The sequence below is a fragment of the Lepus europaeus genome, chromosome 20, assembly GCF_033115175.1.
Source record: "Lepus europaeus isolate LE1 chromosome 20, mLepTim1.pri, whole genome shotgun sequence".
In the NCBI taxonomy this organism is placed as follows: Eukaryota; Metazoa; Chordata; class Mammalia; order Lagomorpha; family Leporidae; genus Lepus; species Lepus europaeus.
The window spans coordinates 49,720,266-49,738,684 of record NC_084846.1 but is presented as its reverse complement, the minus strand read 5'-3'; the positions used below and the strand labels follow the sequence as shown (position 1 = coordinate 49,738,684).

General features: G+C 40.0%; 1 protein-coding gene across 2 annotated transcripts in view; it reads right to left on the bottom strand.

Moving 5' to 3' along the window:
• The window catches only part of COL28A1 (collagen type XXVIII alpha 1 chain), a 204,782-nt gene that overhangs the window by 158,626 nt on the left and 27,737 nt on the right, over positions 1 to 18,419 (bottom strand). For both annotated transcript variants that reach the window (XM_062179058.1, XM_062179059.1), the window contains exons 2-5: positions 12,400 to 12,560; positions 10,670 to 11,223; positions 3,826 to 3,846; positions 1,890 to 1,946 (exon numbers count right to left, since the gene is read on the bottom strand). In XM_062179058.1, coding sequence (XP_062035042.1) covers positions 1,890 to 1,946; positions 3,826 to 3,846; positions 10,670 to 11,223; positions 12,400 to 12,523 — 756 coding nt within the window. In that variant the 5' untranslated portion in view covers positions 12,524 to 12,560. The remainder of the gene's footprint in view (positions 1 to 1,889; positions 1,947 to 3,825; positions 3,847 to 10,669; positions 11,224 to 12,399; positions 12,561 to 18,419) is intronic.

The following is an 18,419-nucleotide window of genomic DNA, read 5'->3' as shown; positions in this document are numbered from 1 at the left end:
CTCTACCTCTCAAATAAATAAAAAAATCTTTAAAAAAAACAAAACAAAACAAAAAAACCACACATATCTGAACATCCTTTCCCCAGGCAATCTCTTAAGTGAAACAAGGTGAAACTAATACTTTGAAACACGGGAAGGTTCGACCTTTGCTTTACCAAAAGTAAGTTTCTATGGCTGGCCCATTACCCTGTAGGTATCTAACACTGTTTTGGAAGAAAAAAAAAAAAAAAAGGAGAGAGAGAGAAAGAAAGGGAGGGACGGAGGTGAGGAGGGAGGGAGAAAAACAAGTGTGGGCAGACATCCTCACTCTTTAAAGCCTTGGTTGTTAGCCTGGTTTTAAAAAAACATAGGCCTTAGACCCGAGTGTCAATGTTGTATTCTAAGATATTCACAGCCCACATTCTCCCCACCCCCAAATACAAGCATTAGTTCAACATTTTTATCCACTCATTTTGTGAAACTTTTTCACTGGGCTTCTGAACTCTCAGGATAAGGTTTGGAACCACATAAATAAACTGAATACTGAACAAGCAGCATGGATGCTTTCTGCTGATATGTGCTGGAGAAATGTTCAGCGTGTTGGGGCTGCCCCTTGGGATGCCCACAGCCCAGGTGCGAGTCCCAGCTCTGCTCTCCATCCTGGGAGGCAGCCGTAAGGGCTCAAGTACTTGAGCCCCTGGCATTCACATGGGAGACCCAGACTGAGTTCCTTGCTCCTGGCTTCAGCCTAGCCTAGCCCTGGTTGTTATGGACACTTGGGGAGTGAATCAGTGGGTAGGAGATTCTCTCTCTCTTCCTTAAAATAAAATAATAAAATAAATAGAAAAATAAAAAATAAAATTTAATTAAAAAAATAAAATAAAATAATAAAATAAAATAAAAACTGCTCAGCATCTCTAGTAATCCCAATGTTACTTCAAATATCTTTCCATGACAGACAGGACACCTACCAAATATTAGGCCAGAATATAAAGGAAGACTCCTTTGAGGATTGGAATCAGCAGGACCAGCATTGTGGTAAGCAGGTTAAGCTGTCACCTGCAAAACCAGCATTCCATATAGGTGCCAGTTAAAGTCCCAGCTGCTCCACTTCTAATCCAGCTCCCTGCTAATGCACCTGAGAAAGCAGCAGAGGATGGCCCAAGTGCTTGCTCCCCTGTCACCCATGTAGGAGGCCCCCATGGACTTCCAAACTCCTGGCTTTGGTCTGGCCCAGCCCCAGCAGTTGAGGCCATTTGAGGAGTGAACCAGTGGATAGAAATTGTTCTCTCTTTCTCTCTCTGTCCCCTACTCACCCCACCCCACCCCCCAAAGAAACTCTGCCTTTGAATTATTTAAAAAAATACTGAAGCATTATGGTCAATCCTGCTTTTATTTTGGGTTGCTTCCATGTCAGAGATTCACCCCTAATCCCCTCAAAGCATCCTGATCAGCTTGCTCTCTGGGAGGTCTCTCTGCTGTGGCCGCTCCTCTAAATTCATGTGAAGGTAGCTTCCAGGGCAGTCTGTGCCATGGCCTTAGTGGGGTAAACGTTTGCCTAAGGCTCTGATGATCTGTGTTATCATTTTCTATATTTTCACTTCATTATTGAGAAATTCTGCTCCTAATGATCATGAAAGTAGTGAGATGTCTTTGGTGCAGAAACCTCATCATTTTAAACCAAGTCTGCCCTCATTAGGTCAGCAAAATCTGAGGCCTATTTTTAAGGAAAGATGTGTCCCTTTAGAAATAGAAGAAGCAGTCTATCCATTTTTGCTGTGATTTCCAAACAACCGCTTTTCAACAGCAGGAAATATCCCAGCGTTTTCAAGTGAGAGCAGAGCTGTCATTGCCAGGACAATGGACTGTGCCCAGCACAGGATGCAAGGTCAAAGCAGAAACATACTCACAGGAGAGCCTGGCTCGCCTGGGTCCCCCTTCTCGCACTCACACATCTGGTGCTCACACTGAATTGACAAAGAAACACAGTATTAACACACAGTGAGAGATAGCACTCCGGTATTATTCAGTGTATATCTAACTGAAGTAGTCTTCTGAAGAAATCTTACTTTGCAAGTTTATAAGGATTTTTTTCCTTCGGTTATTTTAGGCAGACTCAGGCCTAGTTGGAGTCAGCTAATCAAATATTACTCAATTTTACCATGGTTATATAAAATAGATAGTCCATCAAAAATGCATATATAACTTAGAGGCAGACACTGATGGTAGCAGTTAAGAAACAGTTAAGGTGCCAGCATCCCGCATCAGAGCATCTGGGTTCGTTTCTCAGCTCTGACTCTTGACGCCAGCTTCCTGCTAATGCACACTACAGAGACAGCAGTGATGGCTCAAGTGGTTCAGTCCTCGCCACCCACACAGGAGACCTGGGATGAGTTCCCAGTTCCCGACTTCTGTCCTGGCCAGTGCTAGCCATTGTGGGCATTTGGAAAGGGAACCAGTGTCTAGGAGTGAGCTCTCTTTCTTCATCTCAAATAAAATTAAAAATGTATGTGTGTGTGTGTGTATATATATATATGCACACATATATATATAACATATAGATGGCAATTGACAGGGGAAAACAAACATTTCCAGGTAACTTAGAATTTCTGCTGTTTTTCTTTATAACACACATGGAAACTCAATCAAATACAAATATTAAATGCTCATTTTCTTGGCAAGGAAAAACATTTGAGCTATGATATTTTATCAATTCCAAGATGTACATTTCCCCTCATATCGACCTTTCTAAAACCAGAATAACCCTCAAACTAGCTGCCAAGCAGGCCCAATCATGATGAAGGAATTGTTTTCTGCAAACACCCTTCAGATGGTACAGAATGAAATGGGAAAAAGGTAGAGTGCACTTAGGGACTATGGCATCACCAATGCTTTGGATGGCACAGAGGCCAGCATTGTGTAGAAAAACAAAGGAATCAACAGTTCAGACAAAAAGTGATTCTGAAGGTGTAGACTTTGACATGAAGAAGTTTTAGAAACCATCCATTTTCCCTTATATATATGCAAAAAAAATGATACAGAATTCAAATAACTCTAAAAGGACTCTCTCTGTTAAGTATAAAATGCAAATTAGAATTGATAAGAAGGCACAATATTCAAGTCTAATTGGCAAGGTTTTTTTTTTTTTTTCATTTTGTAGTGGGTCATAATATAATAATATATCTAACCATGTATAATTCAATGAAACTCCTACAAGGTTTGGATGGTTTCTATTATTTTATGCAATAATACTTACAAATGCCCTAATGCTAAATAAGTAATGGATTGAACAAAGTTCAGGTGCTCCAAACTCCTGGCTTTAAGAAATTCATGTCTAGTACAGTAGCCTTCGGGAGCTGGTGATCCCCTACAGTGCTAGGTCCTATCCAGTTCATTGATACTGGCCAGCTTCCTTTGCCAGGTGGTCTGGCTGACATCATCAGATTCTCTTTGCTACACAATAGGAAGGAGGGTGAGCTTAAAGTCAATCAAAAGGTGGCAAGAGAGGAATCCTGGGTTTGTCTGTTAGCTAGGCCCTCTCGCCTAACTGTAGCCAACACCAGGAATGCCCCCCCGCCCAGAGTAGAGGACTCACATGATTACCAGGTATCAGAGAAACAGAATACATATTGGACATTTCCTACTTTTCTCAATTTTCCAACCTGCAGTGGATATGATGGCATAAAAGAAACCAGGCGGCTGCCTCAAAACAGAGTGGCTCCTTTCTTTAAAGGAAGTCAGCTTTTTTATTTAATCACACCTTATCTTCTAATGTGAATTATCATGATGATTTGCTAAGGCCAGCTTTTAGAGTAATTCACAGTAATCAAAGCATGTGGTGCTTACCTTCTTTTCAAATAGGATATCCTAGGAGGGAAAAAGAATGAGACATTAATTCAATTCATGGTTCTGCTTCCAGCTTCTCATTAGCCTTAATTATTCCCTATGGGATATGCAATTTTCAAGAAGAATAGCAATTCAGCCTTTTTAACCTTGTAAAAGCAATAAAGCCGACCATCCAGCCACCCAAGGAGCACTCGCAGCCATGGAAGAATAGGAGACATGAAGGGCACACACATTAAAAATTACTCTACATTTTCTAGGAACTTACCCTGTTGCACCCTATGCTTTATCTTTGGTTTCCTTTATCAGCTTTATAATCTCATAATTTGGCCATAATTATGAGCCATAATGAGAAAGTTCTCACTTTTACCTAAAAAGACTGAGGCAGAATATATAAATTTTTTTCTTCTCCTATACATATACACTCTTATTGGAGGGCATTAAATCATTAATTTTAGAGGCATAATTTCACAAAATATTAATGGCCTTATATAATCATACTAAAACTCAAAAAGAGAAATTTAGAAAGGTCAGTGGCTTTTTTTTTTTTTAGGTTAAAGCACAACAAAAATTTGCATTAAAGTAATCCTCAGGAGAAAGGGTTTCTCTTTGAAATTCTATGAGCTTTACATGTGCCCTATTTGTAAAATTTCAGCCAAAGAAAAAGTGATTCAGTTTTTAGATTTTAAGAGTATCAGAAATGACATTTTCCAGGAAATCTGAAAAGTTCATAGAAATATGTATCATTTCTATTAAAAAAAGGACCTATATTTTCTTTTTTTTTTCTTTTTTTAATTTTTTTTTTTTTTGACAGGCAGAGTGGACATTGAGAGAGAGACAGAGAGAAAGGTCTTCCTTTTTGCCGTTGGTTCACCCACCAATGGCCGCTGCGGCTGGTGCGCTGCGGCCAGCGCACCGCGCTGATCCAATGGCAGGAGCCAGGTGCTTCTCCTGGTCTCCCATGGGGTGCAGGGCCCAAGCACTTGGGCCATCCTCCACTGCACTCCCTGGCCACAGCAGAGAGCTGGCCTGGAAGAGGGGCAACCGGGACAGAATCGGTGCCCCGACCGGGACTAGAACCCCGTGTGCCGGCGCCGCAAGGCGGAGGATTAGCCTAGTGAGCCGCGGCGCCGGCCAAGGACCTATATTTTCAACTTGCCATCTTGCAGAAAAAAAAAATTAAATGGTGGAAAAATAGTATCTCTCCCATATAGAAAAATCATCATGAAAAAACGTTTGCTAATGATTCTGAGATGTCTATCATGCTCAACTTCTCATTCTGCATTAAGGATGTGACTTGGCCACGGTTGCTTGCTTGAGCTACATCCCTGTCTTCAAAGCCACTTCATACTTACCCACACAAGAATGAATTAGCCAGAACATTTTTCAAGACTATTTCAGATTCATCATTTTAGAGAAATGTCACAAGTTGGTTTTTGTCCAACTTCTTGGCCTCACTATTATAGTCCAGCTCACTTGGGTCTCACCTGACAAGTACATCAAAAGCCACTTCAGAAGTCAAACACTGGAAAGAAACTGACCTATGGTTATAGGCAGAATTAAAGTAGAAAGTCTGTGTCAAACTAGTCCCTTGTGAGTGATGCTGAAGCACCGATTTACATTCTGTAACACTGGAAATTGAAGTAGAAAACACTGGAATATCTGTTGCAAGATATCTTAAATGAAAAATCTAAGGAGGAAATTAACAATCAGAGTTTGTAACTTCCTGGAGGATCCTACAACCCTTTGGTTTTGTTTTCACTTCATTGCCATACCAACTAACAACATAGAGGAACAAGGCAGTGAAATGTTTTAAACACTAATGTTTAATGAGGAAAAAAAGTTAGGCTGGGAATTAAGCGTCATCCTGGGTTGCCATCCAGTTTCAACTATTAACTAACCACGTGGCCTTGGACAGGTTATAGGATCCTTCTAGGTCGTTTTTCCCATATATTGAAAAGGGGGAAATTTGACCATGTGGTCTCAGGAGCTTTAAAACTCAGGCAGCAGATGTTAGCTACAAAATTTAGAGTCTTGCCTATTACCCTCCACCACCAAATGCTTCAAATCACTGGGCAATGTAAATCCAGGCTGAAAATAGATGATATTTGTATCTTCAAGAGACAAGGGGCCATCTGGAGAAATGTGAACTCATTGACCATGTAGCTGTCAAATGGTATTATTTCTCCATAGGACATTTGGCTGCGCTCACAGGAGTGAAGCTGTGGCTACACTAATGCTAGGCTGCCCAGGGCAATGCTGGATCACTCATTTGATCGTCACATCCCTTAGAGACCTTCCCTGGGGAAATTCTTACACTTGTACATTCAACATTTGCCAATTTTAATCATTAAAATTGGAAATAATTAAAATAGACATCAACAGTAGAATGGGTCAATAAGTGAAATACTACCCAGCAGTTAAAGTGAATGCATTGGGCCTGCCTATTTCATCATTGATAAGCTTCCAAAAACCACTGGGTGAAAACGCAAGTTGCTGATGGGTGCATACAATATGATGAAAATATTTAAAACATATCAGAAGCTTGGTCTTCTGGGAGACAGGAAAAAGGAATCAGAGGACTTTAGGAGAGGCAATAATAAAACAGCTAATAATTCAAGTCAAATTGTAATATTGAAAAAACTACTGAAATAAAGAAAAAGTCAGTTTTGTCACTTGACAACCATTTTTTTTTACAATATGCAATAGCCATGTCTGTTTTTAAATTCATGAATTTACCTCTCACTGGGCCTGATGTATACATTCACACTTCTTTTCATCTCTTCTTTTTGAAGATTGAACTTCTGCTTTGCTTATTGCTATTTAAAAATACGTATCAGAAGGCTCAAAACCATAACAACCCAACCAAGTAGCTAATTTGGGAACACATTTGATTTCATATTTGCTGGAATTTATATCTCTATGGAAACAAAAGTGGACCTAAAACTACACAATAAATGAGACTGTTTCAAACAAAGAACAAAGCTCTATCCCTCAGGGCACTTTCAGCCTGTAAGCCCCAGGAACAGAGGGCAACACACGTCAACAGTGTAGGAAGGAGGCCTTAGATGGGGTCTGGTAGCAAGATGGTTTCTTGGAATAGGTGGGGTTTCCAGGTGACTTTGAAGAGAGGAATGCAAAGGACCAAGTCATGGATGGTGTGTGTTCTATATGTCAAAGTTTACAAGGAAGAAAGTCACAAAGACAAGAGTGGGCAAGAGGACAAAGCAAGCAGTGATGGGGGACATTTAAAGAGAATGACAGAAGGGCCCGTGTCGCCAGCACTGGGGGCCTTGGGGAGTGGTGAGGCTTCCATTCAGTCAGAGAAGCAGGCTGTAAGAACAGCTGGGAGAACAGGACTGAGGCCAGAGGAGAGGGAGTGTTCCAATGCAGTCTAAGGGAATCCTGGAGTTCAGTGCAAAAGGACAAAGAAACAAAGGCCTCATTAGGTCAAAAAAATGTACTTTAAAGTCATGGATTCAAGTTTTATGATGTTATACATATGGGTGCTTCAAGAAGTTCATGAAAAATGGAATTCAAAGAATTTTGGTACTAATGGTTGGGAAATCCATGCAAATGAGTGATCTTCAAAATATTCAGGGAAAAAAATGCATGAACTTCAAAATATTTTTTATCCAAAATAAACATATCTTTTAATTCCATTTTTCCATGAATTTTTTGACATACCTTCATACGTGAGGGACAGGATATTGTACATTTGGAGTTTTAGAAAAATGGATCAATTTGTGACAATTGTTATTCTCATAAATATTTAATTACAAAGATGTTAAAAGAATGAATTTTTTAGAAGTTTCCACATACCTTCTTCTACTCTTCTAAAGCTTTAAACAATATATCCAGGAGATGAAGTTGAATTATTTCTTAGCTTTTAATATTGTTATGTAAATTATAATAAAATATTTTACATATTCCCTTCAATTTGGAATTATCAGGTCTCTCTAGGGTAATTCAGAACTGAAGTATTTTCACTGGGTTTTTACATGATATTTCCTATGCAAGCATCAAGGAATGTGCAGTGATTCCTTATTTGTCTTGGCTCCTGTAAAATCTATTCATTGTAGATGAATTAAAAGTCTACTCAACAAAAAAAAGGAATAAAGTTCTGATGCAAAAGACAACTCAGATTCATTTCAAAATCACTATACTAGGCAAAGCAATCCTGACACAAAAAAAGTACACACCATGTAAATTTACTTGTATCAAATCCTAGAAGTTATACACACATCTAGAGAGCTGAAAGGACAGTTGCTCAAGAGCAAGACAGGTATGAGGAAACATTTGAGAGCGATGGAAATGTTCTACATTCTAATCCTGTTGGTAGTTTCAGTTTCATCTGTCAAAACTCAAGGAACCGCCGGCGCCGTGGCTTAACAGGCTAATCCTCCGCCTTGCGGCGCCGGCACACCGGGTTCTAGTCCCGGTCGGGGCGCCTGATTCTATCCTGGTTGCCCCTCTTCCAGGCCAGCTCTCTGCTATGGTCCGGGAAGGTAGTGGAGGATGGCCCAAGTCCTTGGGCCCTGCACCCGCATGGGAGACCAGGAGAAGCACCTGGCTCCTGGCTTCGGATCAGCGAGATGCGCTGGCCGCAGCGGCCATTGGAGGGTGAACCATCGGCAAAAAGGAAGACCCTTCTCTCTGTCTCTCTCTCTCACTATCCACTCTGCCTGTCAAAAAAACAACAACAACAACAACAAAAACAAAAAAAAACAAAAAAAACTCAAGGAACCATGCACTTTAAGGAGATGCAGTTTTGAACTTAAATTGTACCTAATCAACTTATTTTAAAAGTCATATACAGAATTATTTTAAGCCAAAAAGTTAACCAAAAAAAAAAAAAACACTAAAGATGCAAAAAAATGGTTAATGAGGGAATTTTCCAACGATCTGAATAAGTGTTGATTTCTGCCTCCCAGATGGTGACCGTGTGAAACACTGCACCCTGGCATGGCCTTCTCTGAGGAGCCTTGGAAGTACTTAGGATCCTGGAAGTGTTTGGAAAGCAGCATCTCCTTCTAAGAAGGGGCTTATTCACAGAGCTCCCATCTGAACAAACAGGCTGAAATCACAGGATGCTAAGCAAGGAAGAGCTGCGTCATTGCTTGTTTTCTGGTTTCTCCAGAAACAAACAGTTTTGCTTCCAGTCTGCTGCCAAGAGCCTGTGTTCTCAGGTGGGCAGGAGCTCTCCGCCAGGGTGTGTCTGGAGGGAGTAGGGGCATCCTGAGCCGACACATCTGGCCAAACAATTCGCTGCTGGCCCCATCCTCTGCAGTGAGAGCTTCTCACCCTGGTAGGGAGATGGGGAGATAGCAACAGATGACACTGGGTCTCATCCCCAGGATTTTCCCTGCTCATGCTGGGATCTTTTGTTTTAAGCTTAATGTTGAGGACTCCTTACACCATAGCACACAACAGAGCTAGGTGTCAGCCAGGCACGACTGAAAGTTCCCCTTTCCTGAAAAACGTTGCTCAGAATGAGCATTTGTCCCAAGGACCAGGGGGCTAGGCCTCTCATCTCTGTCTCTGATCTCAGCAGAACTCCCCTTTGAGCCCTCCATCCTCCAGTATGAAAGGCCAGAAATCACAGCAGTTTTGGAGGAGGAATGTTGCTTAACCATATAAAGGCAGTTCTAAATAGAAGAAACCTTAAAACCAGACACTCTTTGCCTTCTCAATATGCCACTACAAGGTTAAGCATGCAGACTCCAGGGTCTTTGCTGGCCTTAAATTTTAAGGCATTAAATCAGAATACTAATGTCCCCTACAACATAAGATTGTGGGGAACATTGAAAAAATAAGATATATAAAGTGCTCAGAGTAGTGCTTAATATTTGGAGTGCACTTACACATTATTTAAACAAGGAAAACTCTAGTCTCTGCCAGAAACAACTGGGTGTAAAATGGGACAGTAAAGTTGGGAAGAGGATTGGGGGAAGGGACAAAGGAGCAACACAGTCTCTGGACTTGCAACCATCAGCAAATGGCCATGTGAAACGCTCAGTTCCTAGCACACACATCTATCTGCTTTGTCCTCTTCTCAGGAAATCACAAAGTCAGTATTTTTAAGAAGATCAATTTTTAACACTTAACAAATCAGCCAGTTTATCTCCAGGAGTTTTCTCCTGGAGGAATGTTGTAAAGAAGGATTTCATTTTGATTGTTTTGCCTTGTGTTTCCCAAAACAGCAAGGAAAGGCTCTCATACGTAGCTGAGCAACGAATCCAGAAAACCATCAACACAGCTAATCAGCCCAGCTGAGTGGGAATCACTAATGTGATGGGAGAAGCTGTTGGTTGAGTGTAGGCTGCAAGCAATTTTAAATTGGATGGACTTGTTAACTTCTGCGAAGTAGGAGAAGACTTTAACATTGAAGTCTCTACACTTTGAGTAGAATAATGACAATAAATGAAACAGAGTCAAAAATACTTCTGCCGGTGTGGCATGGGGAGAGGCCAAAAAAGAGCAGACCTCCAGTTGACCACAAAGTCAATGCAAGTCAACAGTGTTCATCATCTTAGGATGTATACAAACAGGAGCCAGAGGTATATGACTGGAAAGCAAGCCTCCCCAGATCCTCAGCATTGGCGAGTAAGACAATTAGGAATGTAATTCCAGGAATGAATCTGGTAGTTTCCCAGGTTATCTGGTGAAACTATGAAAGAAGTGGAGAGAGACTTAGAAAGATTTCTTTCCACTCTCAAAGTGATAATTCTACTTTGTTTCTTTATGGGTTTTTTTTTTTTTTGACCCAATATCTATCCTTACAGAAATTCGAAACAAGTTATAAATAATATGGCAAGAAATAGATGACCAACCCATTGGTACCTACCAGGCGATCCCAAATTTTATCCACAAGGGTTGGGTCACTCAAGAGTAGAATGGGTTCACTGGATGAATCTCCAGATATCAAACGAAGTTTGGCTTCTTCGACATTAGTGGAAAGTCCGATGGTGATAAATGATATCCCTGAAATTCTGGCAGCCTCAGAAATACTTTTAACATCTGGATTCTTTGGATGGTCGATGCCATCAGTCATCAGCAAAGCCACTTTCACACCATTGCGCCCTTCCCTCTTAAATAGCCTGGTAGCATTGGAGATGGCATAGTAAGAAAAGGTGCCTTGCCCAATCAAAATCATAGACTTGGCCCTCTGCTTAAATGTCTTCAGGTCTTTCCAGGAAGAAAAAGGTGGGTCAATTTGGACATAGCTGCTAAACTGAAGGGCTGCCAGTCTGATGTCATATTTCAAGGAGTGACTTGGAGTCACCTGGAAAATCTTGTCACTCAAGCGCTCCACAAAATCTTTCTGTTTATCAAAGAAGACAATTTTGGAACTTTCAGAGCTGTCCACAATGAAGACAATGTCTATGAAGCAAACAGAGGCTGAAACAGAACAAAATGGTTAGGCAAAATAATTATCCTTGCTCATGAAACACCTATGCTTAAGGAAAGCCCAGAGGTATATCGTGTACATTTTTGAGAGAGGAGGAAAGGAAATATGAGAGACACTTTGGGGATAAGGCTTATGCTGTAAAGAAGTAAACTCCTTTCAAGTCTATAAATTTCCCCCTTGTAAAATCATGCAAATAAAGAGAAAACAAAAATGTTACAGATACTAAGCATCTTCTTACTTTTAAACTCTTGTACAGTGGGTGAAAGAAGGGTCTATCACAGTTCAAAAACTGAACAAATAGTGGAAGAAGTTGCCCAGAAGCAACATTACTGAGTCCTCTCCGTGGTTTTCTGTTTTGTTTTTACCTTTCTTGAAGTCAAGGGAGTGTATGACATATACACTGTAGCAAGAGTAATGGGGAAATAAATACGGGGAAATAAATTTAACTCAAACAGGGAAGTGGAGCCAGTGCTGTGGCATAATGGGTAAAGCCACCAAGAAGTGCCTGCATCCCATATGGGTGCCGGTTCAAGTCCCAGCTGCCCCACTTCTGACCCAGCTCTCTGCTGTGGCCTGGGAAAGCAGTAGTAGTTGGACAAAGTCCGTGGGCTCCTACACCCATGTGGGAAACCTGGAGGAAGCTCCTGGCTTCAAATCAGGGCAGTTCCAGACGTTGCAGCCATCTGGGGAGTGAATCAGTGGATGGAAGGATGGAAGACCTCTTTATCTGCCTCTTCTTCTCTGTGTAACTCTTTCAAATAAATAAATAAATCTTAAAAAAAAAAACAGGGAATTTAGGTTTGAATACTTGCTCTGTACCTTACTCGTTACTTTGCCTATGGCCTTGAATATGCCACGTAATCTCTCTCGACCTCAATTCTTGATCTGTAATATGAAAGTGGCAATCTCTGTCCTACTAAAACTTACAAGGTTTCTGAAAAGCTCAACTAAAACAATAAACACACAAGTGGGTAAAAACTCTAATGTGCTCAAGTTATAGAAAATATATTATCATAATATAATGATATCAGGTAGAATGCCCTATGTGTGTGTGTGTGTGTGTGTGTGGTTTGCCCTTTACATGAACATAACTCAGAAAAGCTCATATCAGTGTTTTAATAGGTTAACACTGATACTTAAAGCAGAAACAAAACTATTTTTTTTACCCCAGAAGTCATTTTTCCTTGCAAGTGGATTCGGTTTTGGTCCTTTCTTTCTTTGTCCATACACTGTTTGATTCAGAAAAGCTGGCAAAAGCAGAAGGCAGAAGGCAAAATAGCTGTTCCGCATTATGGTAGATGGTGAAACGTCATCTGCCTTGTAGAATCTTTAACAGAAAAACCAGTTATAAATGTCTTAATAAAATACAGTGTTCGCAACTTTTTTACTTCAGACCAGCAGAGTTGAAACATTTGCATGTGACTACAGAAAGAGGCTTTCATGAACACTTCTAGGAAAATATTTACATTGAGATTTTACATGTTGTTAATTCAAAGAAATCATGACACCACAACCAAGCATTTATTAGTAAATATTTGTCCCTATTCAAAGAAATGTATTCAAGGAGTCTTAATTTCCCATGATATGATGAGGAGCAGAGAGTAGGGGAGCCAGTAAAATTTTTCAGCCATACTCTGTCTGGTGAGGTACATTCACAGGATCTGCTTTGTCCTTTCCAGATTTTTCACGGTGAATTCAGATTGCTATGCGGCCATTCCATTCATTTTAACTGATTCTTGACAAACCAGTATTTTGCAGGATTGTAGAGAACCACCTCCATTTTGGTCTTAATGTGGCATGCACAACTTCAAGAAGTTCAGAGACAAGTCAAAATCAAATTGCCCTCCTGTTCCCATAGAAACCCATTTTTTGGAAACTCTGTCTCCAACAGGGTTCCTGGATAGACTGTAGCTGAATATTCAACGAATCAAGAGAGTGTGAGAGCAAAAGCAACAGATTTTCTGAAAAACAACATTGTTCTTCCAGTGTTAGCTGGAAGAACTAATGGGCAGAAAAAGGACTAGAAGCCGTGAATCATCCCCTTAGAACTGCACTGCAAAACTACTTGGGTAAATTGACAATGAAAAATCTAATTCTGTATTAAAATCCCCAGTCATCTTCATTAGCCAATATGTCCAGCTACATGCTAAATGATTTTTAAACCCACATACTTCCATGGCAAAAGAATGATGTGTTACTAGCTCAGTCTGTCCAAGAGACAAGGAACAAGAAAGCTCATTTTGGGCCAGTATTCAACCTGGTCTGGAAATGCTTGCCTACTTCAGGAGTTATGGAAAAGGGGTCACATTTTCCTTCTTTGGCATCTTGCCTTTAGGATATGTGAACTGAGAAATGACAAGCACAATTTCTCCAGGCTCTGAACACAGAATGGAAATACAAGTACATGTAAAGGCAGTGAGGAGTGAGATGGGAAGACTGACTTCTTTCATGCATGTCAGATGGGTAAACCCAAAAAGAAGCAAAGCTGTTGGGTTGGGGATGGAGCAACAGATGGCTTCATGCCACAGTATGCTCCTCAAATACCGCTGTCTAGCAGGAAGTTTATTAAAAGAACTTTGGATCAGTGCGACCAAGCAACTCAGCTGGCAGGCGCATCAAGTGCAATTGGTCAAATGCCAACTGTGCTTCAGTTCAGGTATACTAACATGTGACGACAGCTGGATTAAAAAAGAGGAGGGAAGAAGAAGAAAATGTGCAAAGGAAAAGGAACAAATTAAGCACATTCATCCTTAAACAATTCCCTTAATAACCAAGGAGGATAATAAAAAAGATGTACAACTTTAAGTCTGAAGGTTGGTGTAGAGGCAGGGCAATACAGAAAAATACAGCTGCTATTGCATTACAAAGAGAAATGTCCCTTGTATTACATATGACTTTTCTCTTTGGTTGAGTCCATACCATAAGAAACATCCTAGAAATTGGGAATATTGAATTTCACTAAGAGGAAGAGAGATTTTTTGCACACAAGCAACTCTTCAAAACAGAGGTGGTTTTCATGCTGGATTCTAACAATCTCCTTAGAATCTTAGAATCTTCTTAGAATCTTCTTCTCCTTGGTAGGCTTCATTTATGGCTTTGGAAATGCTGGCTTTAAACAGAGACTTATCTTTCCCCAAAACTAATTACCTGCTCATGTAGTTCTATAGGCATAGAATAATGAAATCATACCCAAACCCCAGTATGTATAATGTTCATTACACAATTCATTCATTACAATAATCACAATATCTCATATTTAGTTACTATTTGCTCTGACAATTTTGATCTAACCTACCCAAACCAGTCTTGCCCTTCCATTCTGGTTCTCTATCATAGCTAGAGTACACACTTCTACCTTTCTACTCTTGTTCTCTTTCACTTACTAAAATCTCTTTCTTCATTTGTTTGGCTTCTTGAGAGCTGCTTCATTTCTAATCATTTTTATCACATTTTATTTGCTTCAGTTTTTTAATAATTCTAATCTATCTCCCTTTTAGAAGTCACATACAAACAAAGCAGATTTCAAGGCATGAGATTCCATTATTTAAATGAAATAAATGTAATCTCTAGATTTACTAATGATAACTGCAGAATCAATGACAATCTTTAGCTAAATGCAATATTTTAATTTTTTGCCTAAAACTTACTTGAGTAAACATCAGGATCAGTGAATCTAAGAGACTTTATATTTAAGAAAATTTTTCAGAAATAAAATTATCTTCTAATAGAGTTGTCCAATTTTGTTAAGTGTTTGCATCCCGATTATTTCTTTATGAAGACAAAATGATTGTACAAAGATGTTACTTCAATTGCCAAATTAGTCAAATATCCTATAATTAAAACTGAATAAAAAATTATCCCAAATTAAGAAAAAGATCCCAAAGAGTATTAACATTACTACAATCCTGTTTAGTAGAATTAAAAATTTAAAATTTAAAAATATTTTTAAAATAAATTTTAAATGTCTACATCTTAGCAATAATTTGTTTCTCTCTAATAACTGATTTACGGTAGTAGCAGAGGATACAAAGTTTTGACAACATTCTTTATATAACAAGTATGTAAGACATTTGGTCTTCCCAAATGGTCCTTTCCGATTTAAGTGTTTGAAACAAAGCAGTGATGTCTTACCTCACAATGACCGTCAGGAATTAAAGACAGGTTGCATAAATGTCCACAGCAAAGACTACAGCCAGGGATGGAATTAGCTACTTGATATTGCTCTGCTTTGTGGGATACAAAAATTGTCTTTGCATTTGGATCTTTTGCGATCTTTGATTCATGTTTATTAGGCTAAGTTAATGCGAGAGTGGCCAGGCATTTCGCCAGGGTGCAAGAAGATCTGGGTGGGATCTGTAAGTAATTTAAAGAAACAGAGTCTTTTCAAAGCAAGTCTGTTTTCCAGTCTATTGTGAAAACAACTTGAGTGAATTTTCTACATTTGGAGCATTTCTTGACAATCTGCTTTTGTTTCAGATGCTGTGTCCTTCTCTTCCTATGCTATATTTCTCTGCGTGGGGTATGCTCTCTAAGATACTGATTCTGAACAGCTCGGTGAAGTTATACACGACACCAAAATCAGATTAAAAATTGGTTGTCCAAGACAAGTAACGTGCTAATAACTATGGAAATTGGATGTTAAGTACATAGAGAGTCATTGCGCTAGTTTTATTTCTTCAGTCTTTGAAACTTTTCATCTAAACAGTTTATGGAAGAGTAGTCTAAATTTAGTCCTGGTTCTGCCCCTGTTTTCCCACTTAGGGAATGAGAGAATAGAATTATTAGGATCCACTGTAATGAGAGGTAGGTTTACAGTGGTCGATTTCTGATATCTCTGTTTCATTGACCTTTTTATATTTCCTACCCTGTGGGTTCAAACCATATTAAGTCGATGTTTAGCAAAGCAAAATGTAATTCCAAGAAGCCCACTGACCCACAGACAATTCACGGTGTAGGAGGGCTTCTCTGTGGACTGCCTCTGAAAGAATAAAAAGGCAGAATAAACATTCACGCCATAACTGTTTCAAATCGGCTTTCTTAGGAAGTCATGTTAACATTCATGGATTTCATTAGGAAGCAGCCTCCTTCTCACAGTCATGTACCAGGTTCCAGGCACAGTGCAAGGACTCACATACATTCTCTGAATCCTCCATAAACACACCATCCACTCACAGAAGTTGCTACAAGAATAAGTCAAGGTTTTCAAACAGGGAGGCAAAGGAGAATTCAGAAACTTTCCCATTGTTTATCAAATGCTGGAATGAGACTTTAACTCATCCTCTATTTGACCCTATACCTCACTTACAACAACTTTTACATCATTACATTGAGCATCCATGTGAATGTTCCTGTTTCCATTCTCTCCCCATCACAAAGCAGTGTTTGAAGTTTCATGGGCTTTACTAACAGAAAAAAGAAATGGGGGGGGGGGTGGCATTTAGCACAGCGGTTTAGATGCCACTTGGGACACCTGTATCCCCTTTCAGAATGCCTAGCCTGGAGTCCTGGGTCTGCTTTCGATTCTAGCTTCCTGCCAACACACTCCCTGGGAGGCAGCCAGTGGTGGCTCAACTAGTTAGGTCCCTGCCATTTACAAAGGGAGATTCATATTTAGCTCCCGGCTCCTGGCCCAGCTGTAACAGGCATTTGGGAAGAACCAGTGGGATGGAAGCTATCTTTCTCTCTCTTTCTGCTTTTCAAATTAATAATTTTTTAAAAAAGGAAGAAATGGTATCCTCCAGAGATAACCATAGAATTTTCCAGAAACAACCATATATTTACCTGATAGCCTGCATATTAGTCACACTTTTCACTATGTGAGACATGAGCACTAGGGAGTGAGATGTTTTCAGAAGGTCAACATTCTTTTTCCTGGGAATAAATTAACACCACACAGAATAATGGTGCCTCGAAGAAGCAAACAAGTGGTTCCTACAGAGGAGAAAGGGATAGAGCCCTCCTGCTTTAGAACTGTTGTGACTGAAGTCAGTGGGGAGTTGGAGTCCTACTGTCATTCCACTCTATCCTACGATGTCAGAGAAACTTGAACTTGTGTTTTACTTCCTCTCATTCCCAGCTACAAAAATCAGCACTAAGTTGATTGGGTAGATGACTTGAAAGAAATTTTGAGTTCACTAATATAAAGTCATTAACGTTGTACATAGAAAAAAAAAGTTGATGGTCTATAGCACAGTTGGACACACACCAGTCCAAATAAGAGAGCATGGGTGGGTAACTATGATGACGGGGAGAAAGGCAACTTGGAGACCACGCCCTTCTTTTTTTAATTTTTTTTTTTTTTTGACAGGCAGAGTGGACAGTGAGAGAGAGAGACAGAGAGAAAGAAAGGTCTTCCTTTGCCGTTGGTTCACCCTCCAATGGCCGCCGTGGTCGGCGCTCTGCGGCCGGCGCACCGCGCTGATCCGAAGGCAGGGGCCAGGTGCTTCTCCTGGTCTCCCATGAGGTGCAGGGCCCAAGCACTTGGGCCATCCTCCACTGCACTCCCGGGCCACAGCAGAGAGCTGGCCTGGAAGTGGGGCAACCGGGACAGAATCCGGCGCCCCGACCGGGACTAGAACCCGGTGTGCCGGCGCCGCAAGGTAGAGGATTAGCCTATTGAGCTGTGGCGCCGGCCAGACCATGCCCTTCTGACTGTTGTTCTGTAATAAAGTCTTTGTAAAAGAAAGTCTTTATTTTTTATTATTAATGTAGATAGCCTAAAATAAGCACAAAATAAATATCTGTTGAATGAATTACTATCAGAAGTAATATTTAAGTGTTTGTCCATCGCCTGAGAACCATGATATAACAGACTGCACCTCTCTAGAGCATTGCTGGTTTGAAAATCTTTTTCCAATTTTTAAAATATTCTCCTGTACCATAATCTATATTCAATTATTAGTTTTGGTACAAGTGACAAAATCTCCATCTAAGCCCTGATAGTATGTTGGAGTTCTAGGATCACTTAAAAGAAGTCAAAGTCTATTATGACTTATATGAATGTACTTTAAATAGTTCATGGAATAGTTCATAAAAGTTTATCTTGGTGCAAAAAAAAATTGAAATCTGTACACCTGAGGGATATTCAAAAGGTTCACTGAAATGTCTATTATGAAAAAATAGGCATGGATTTCAAGAAATTTTGGACCAAAATAAACTTATCTTGTAATTCATGAACTATTTAAAG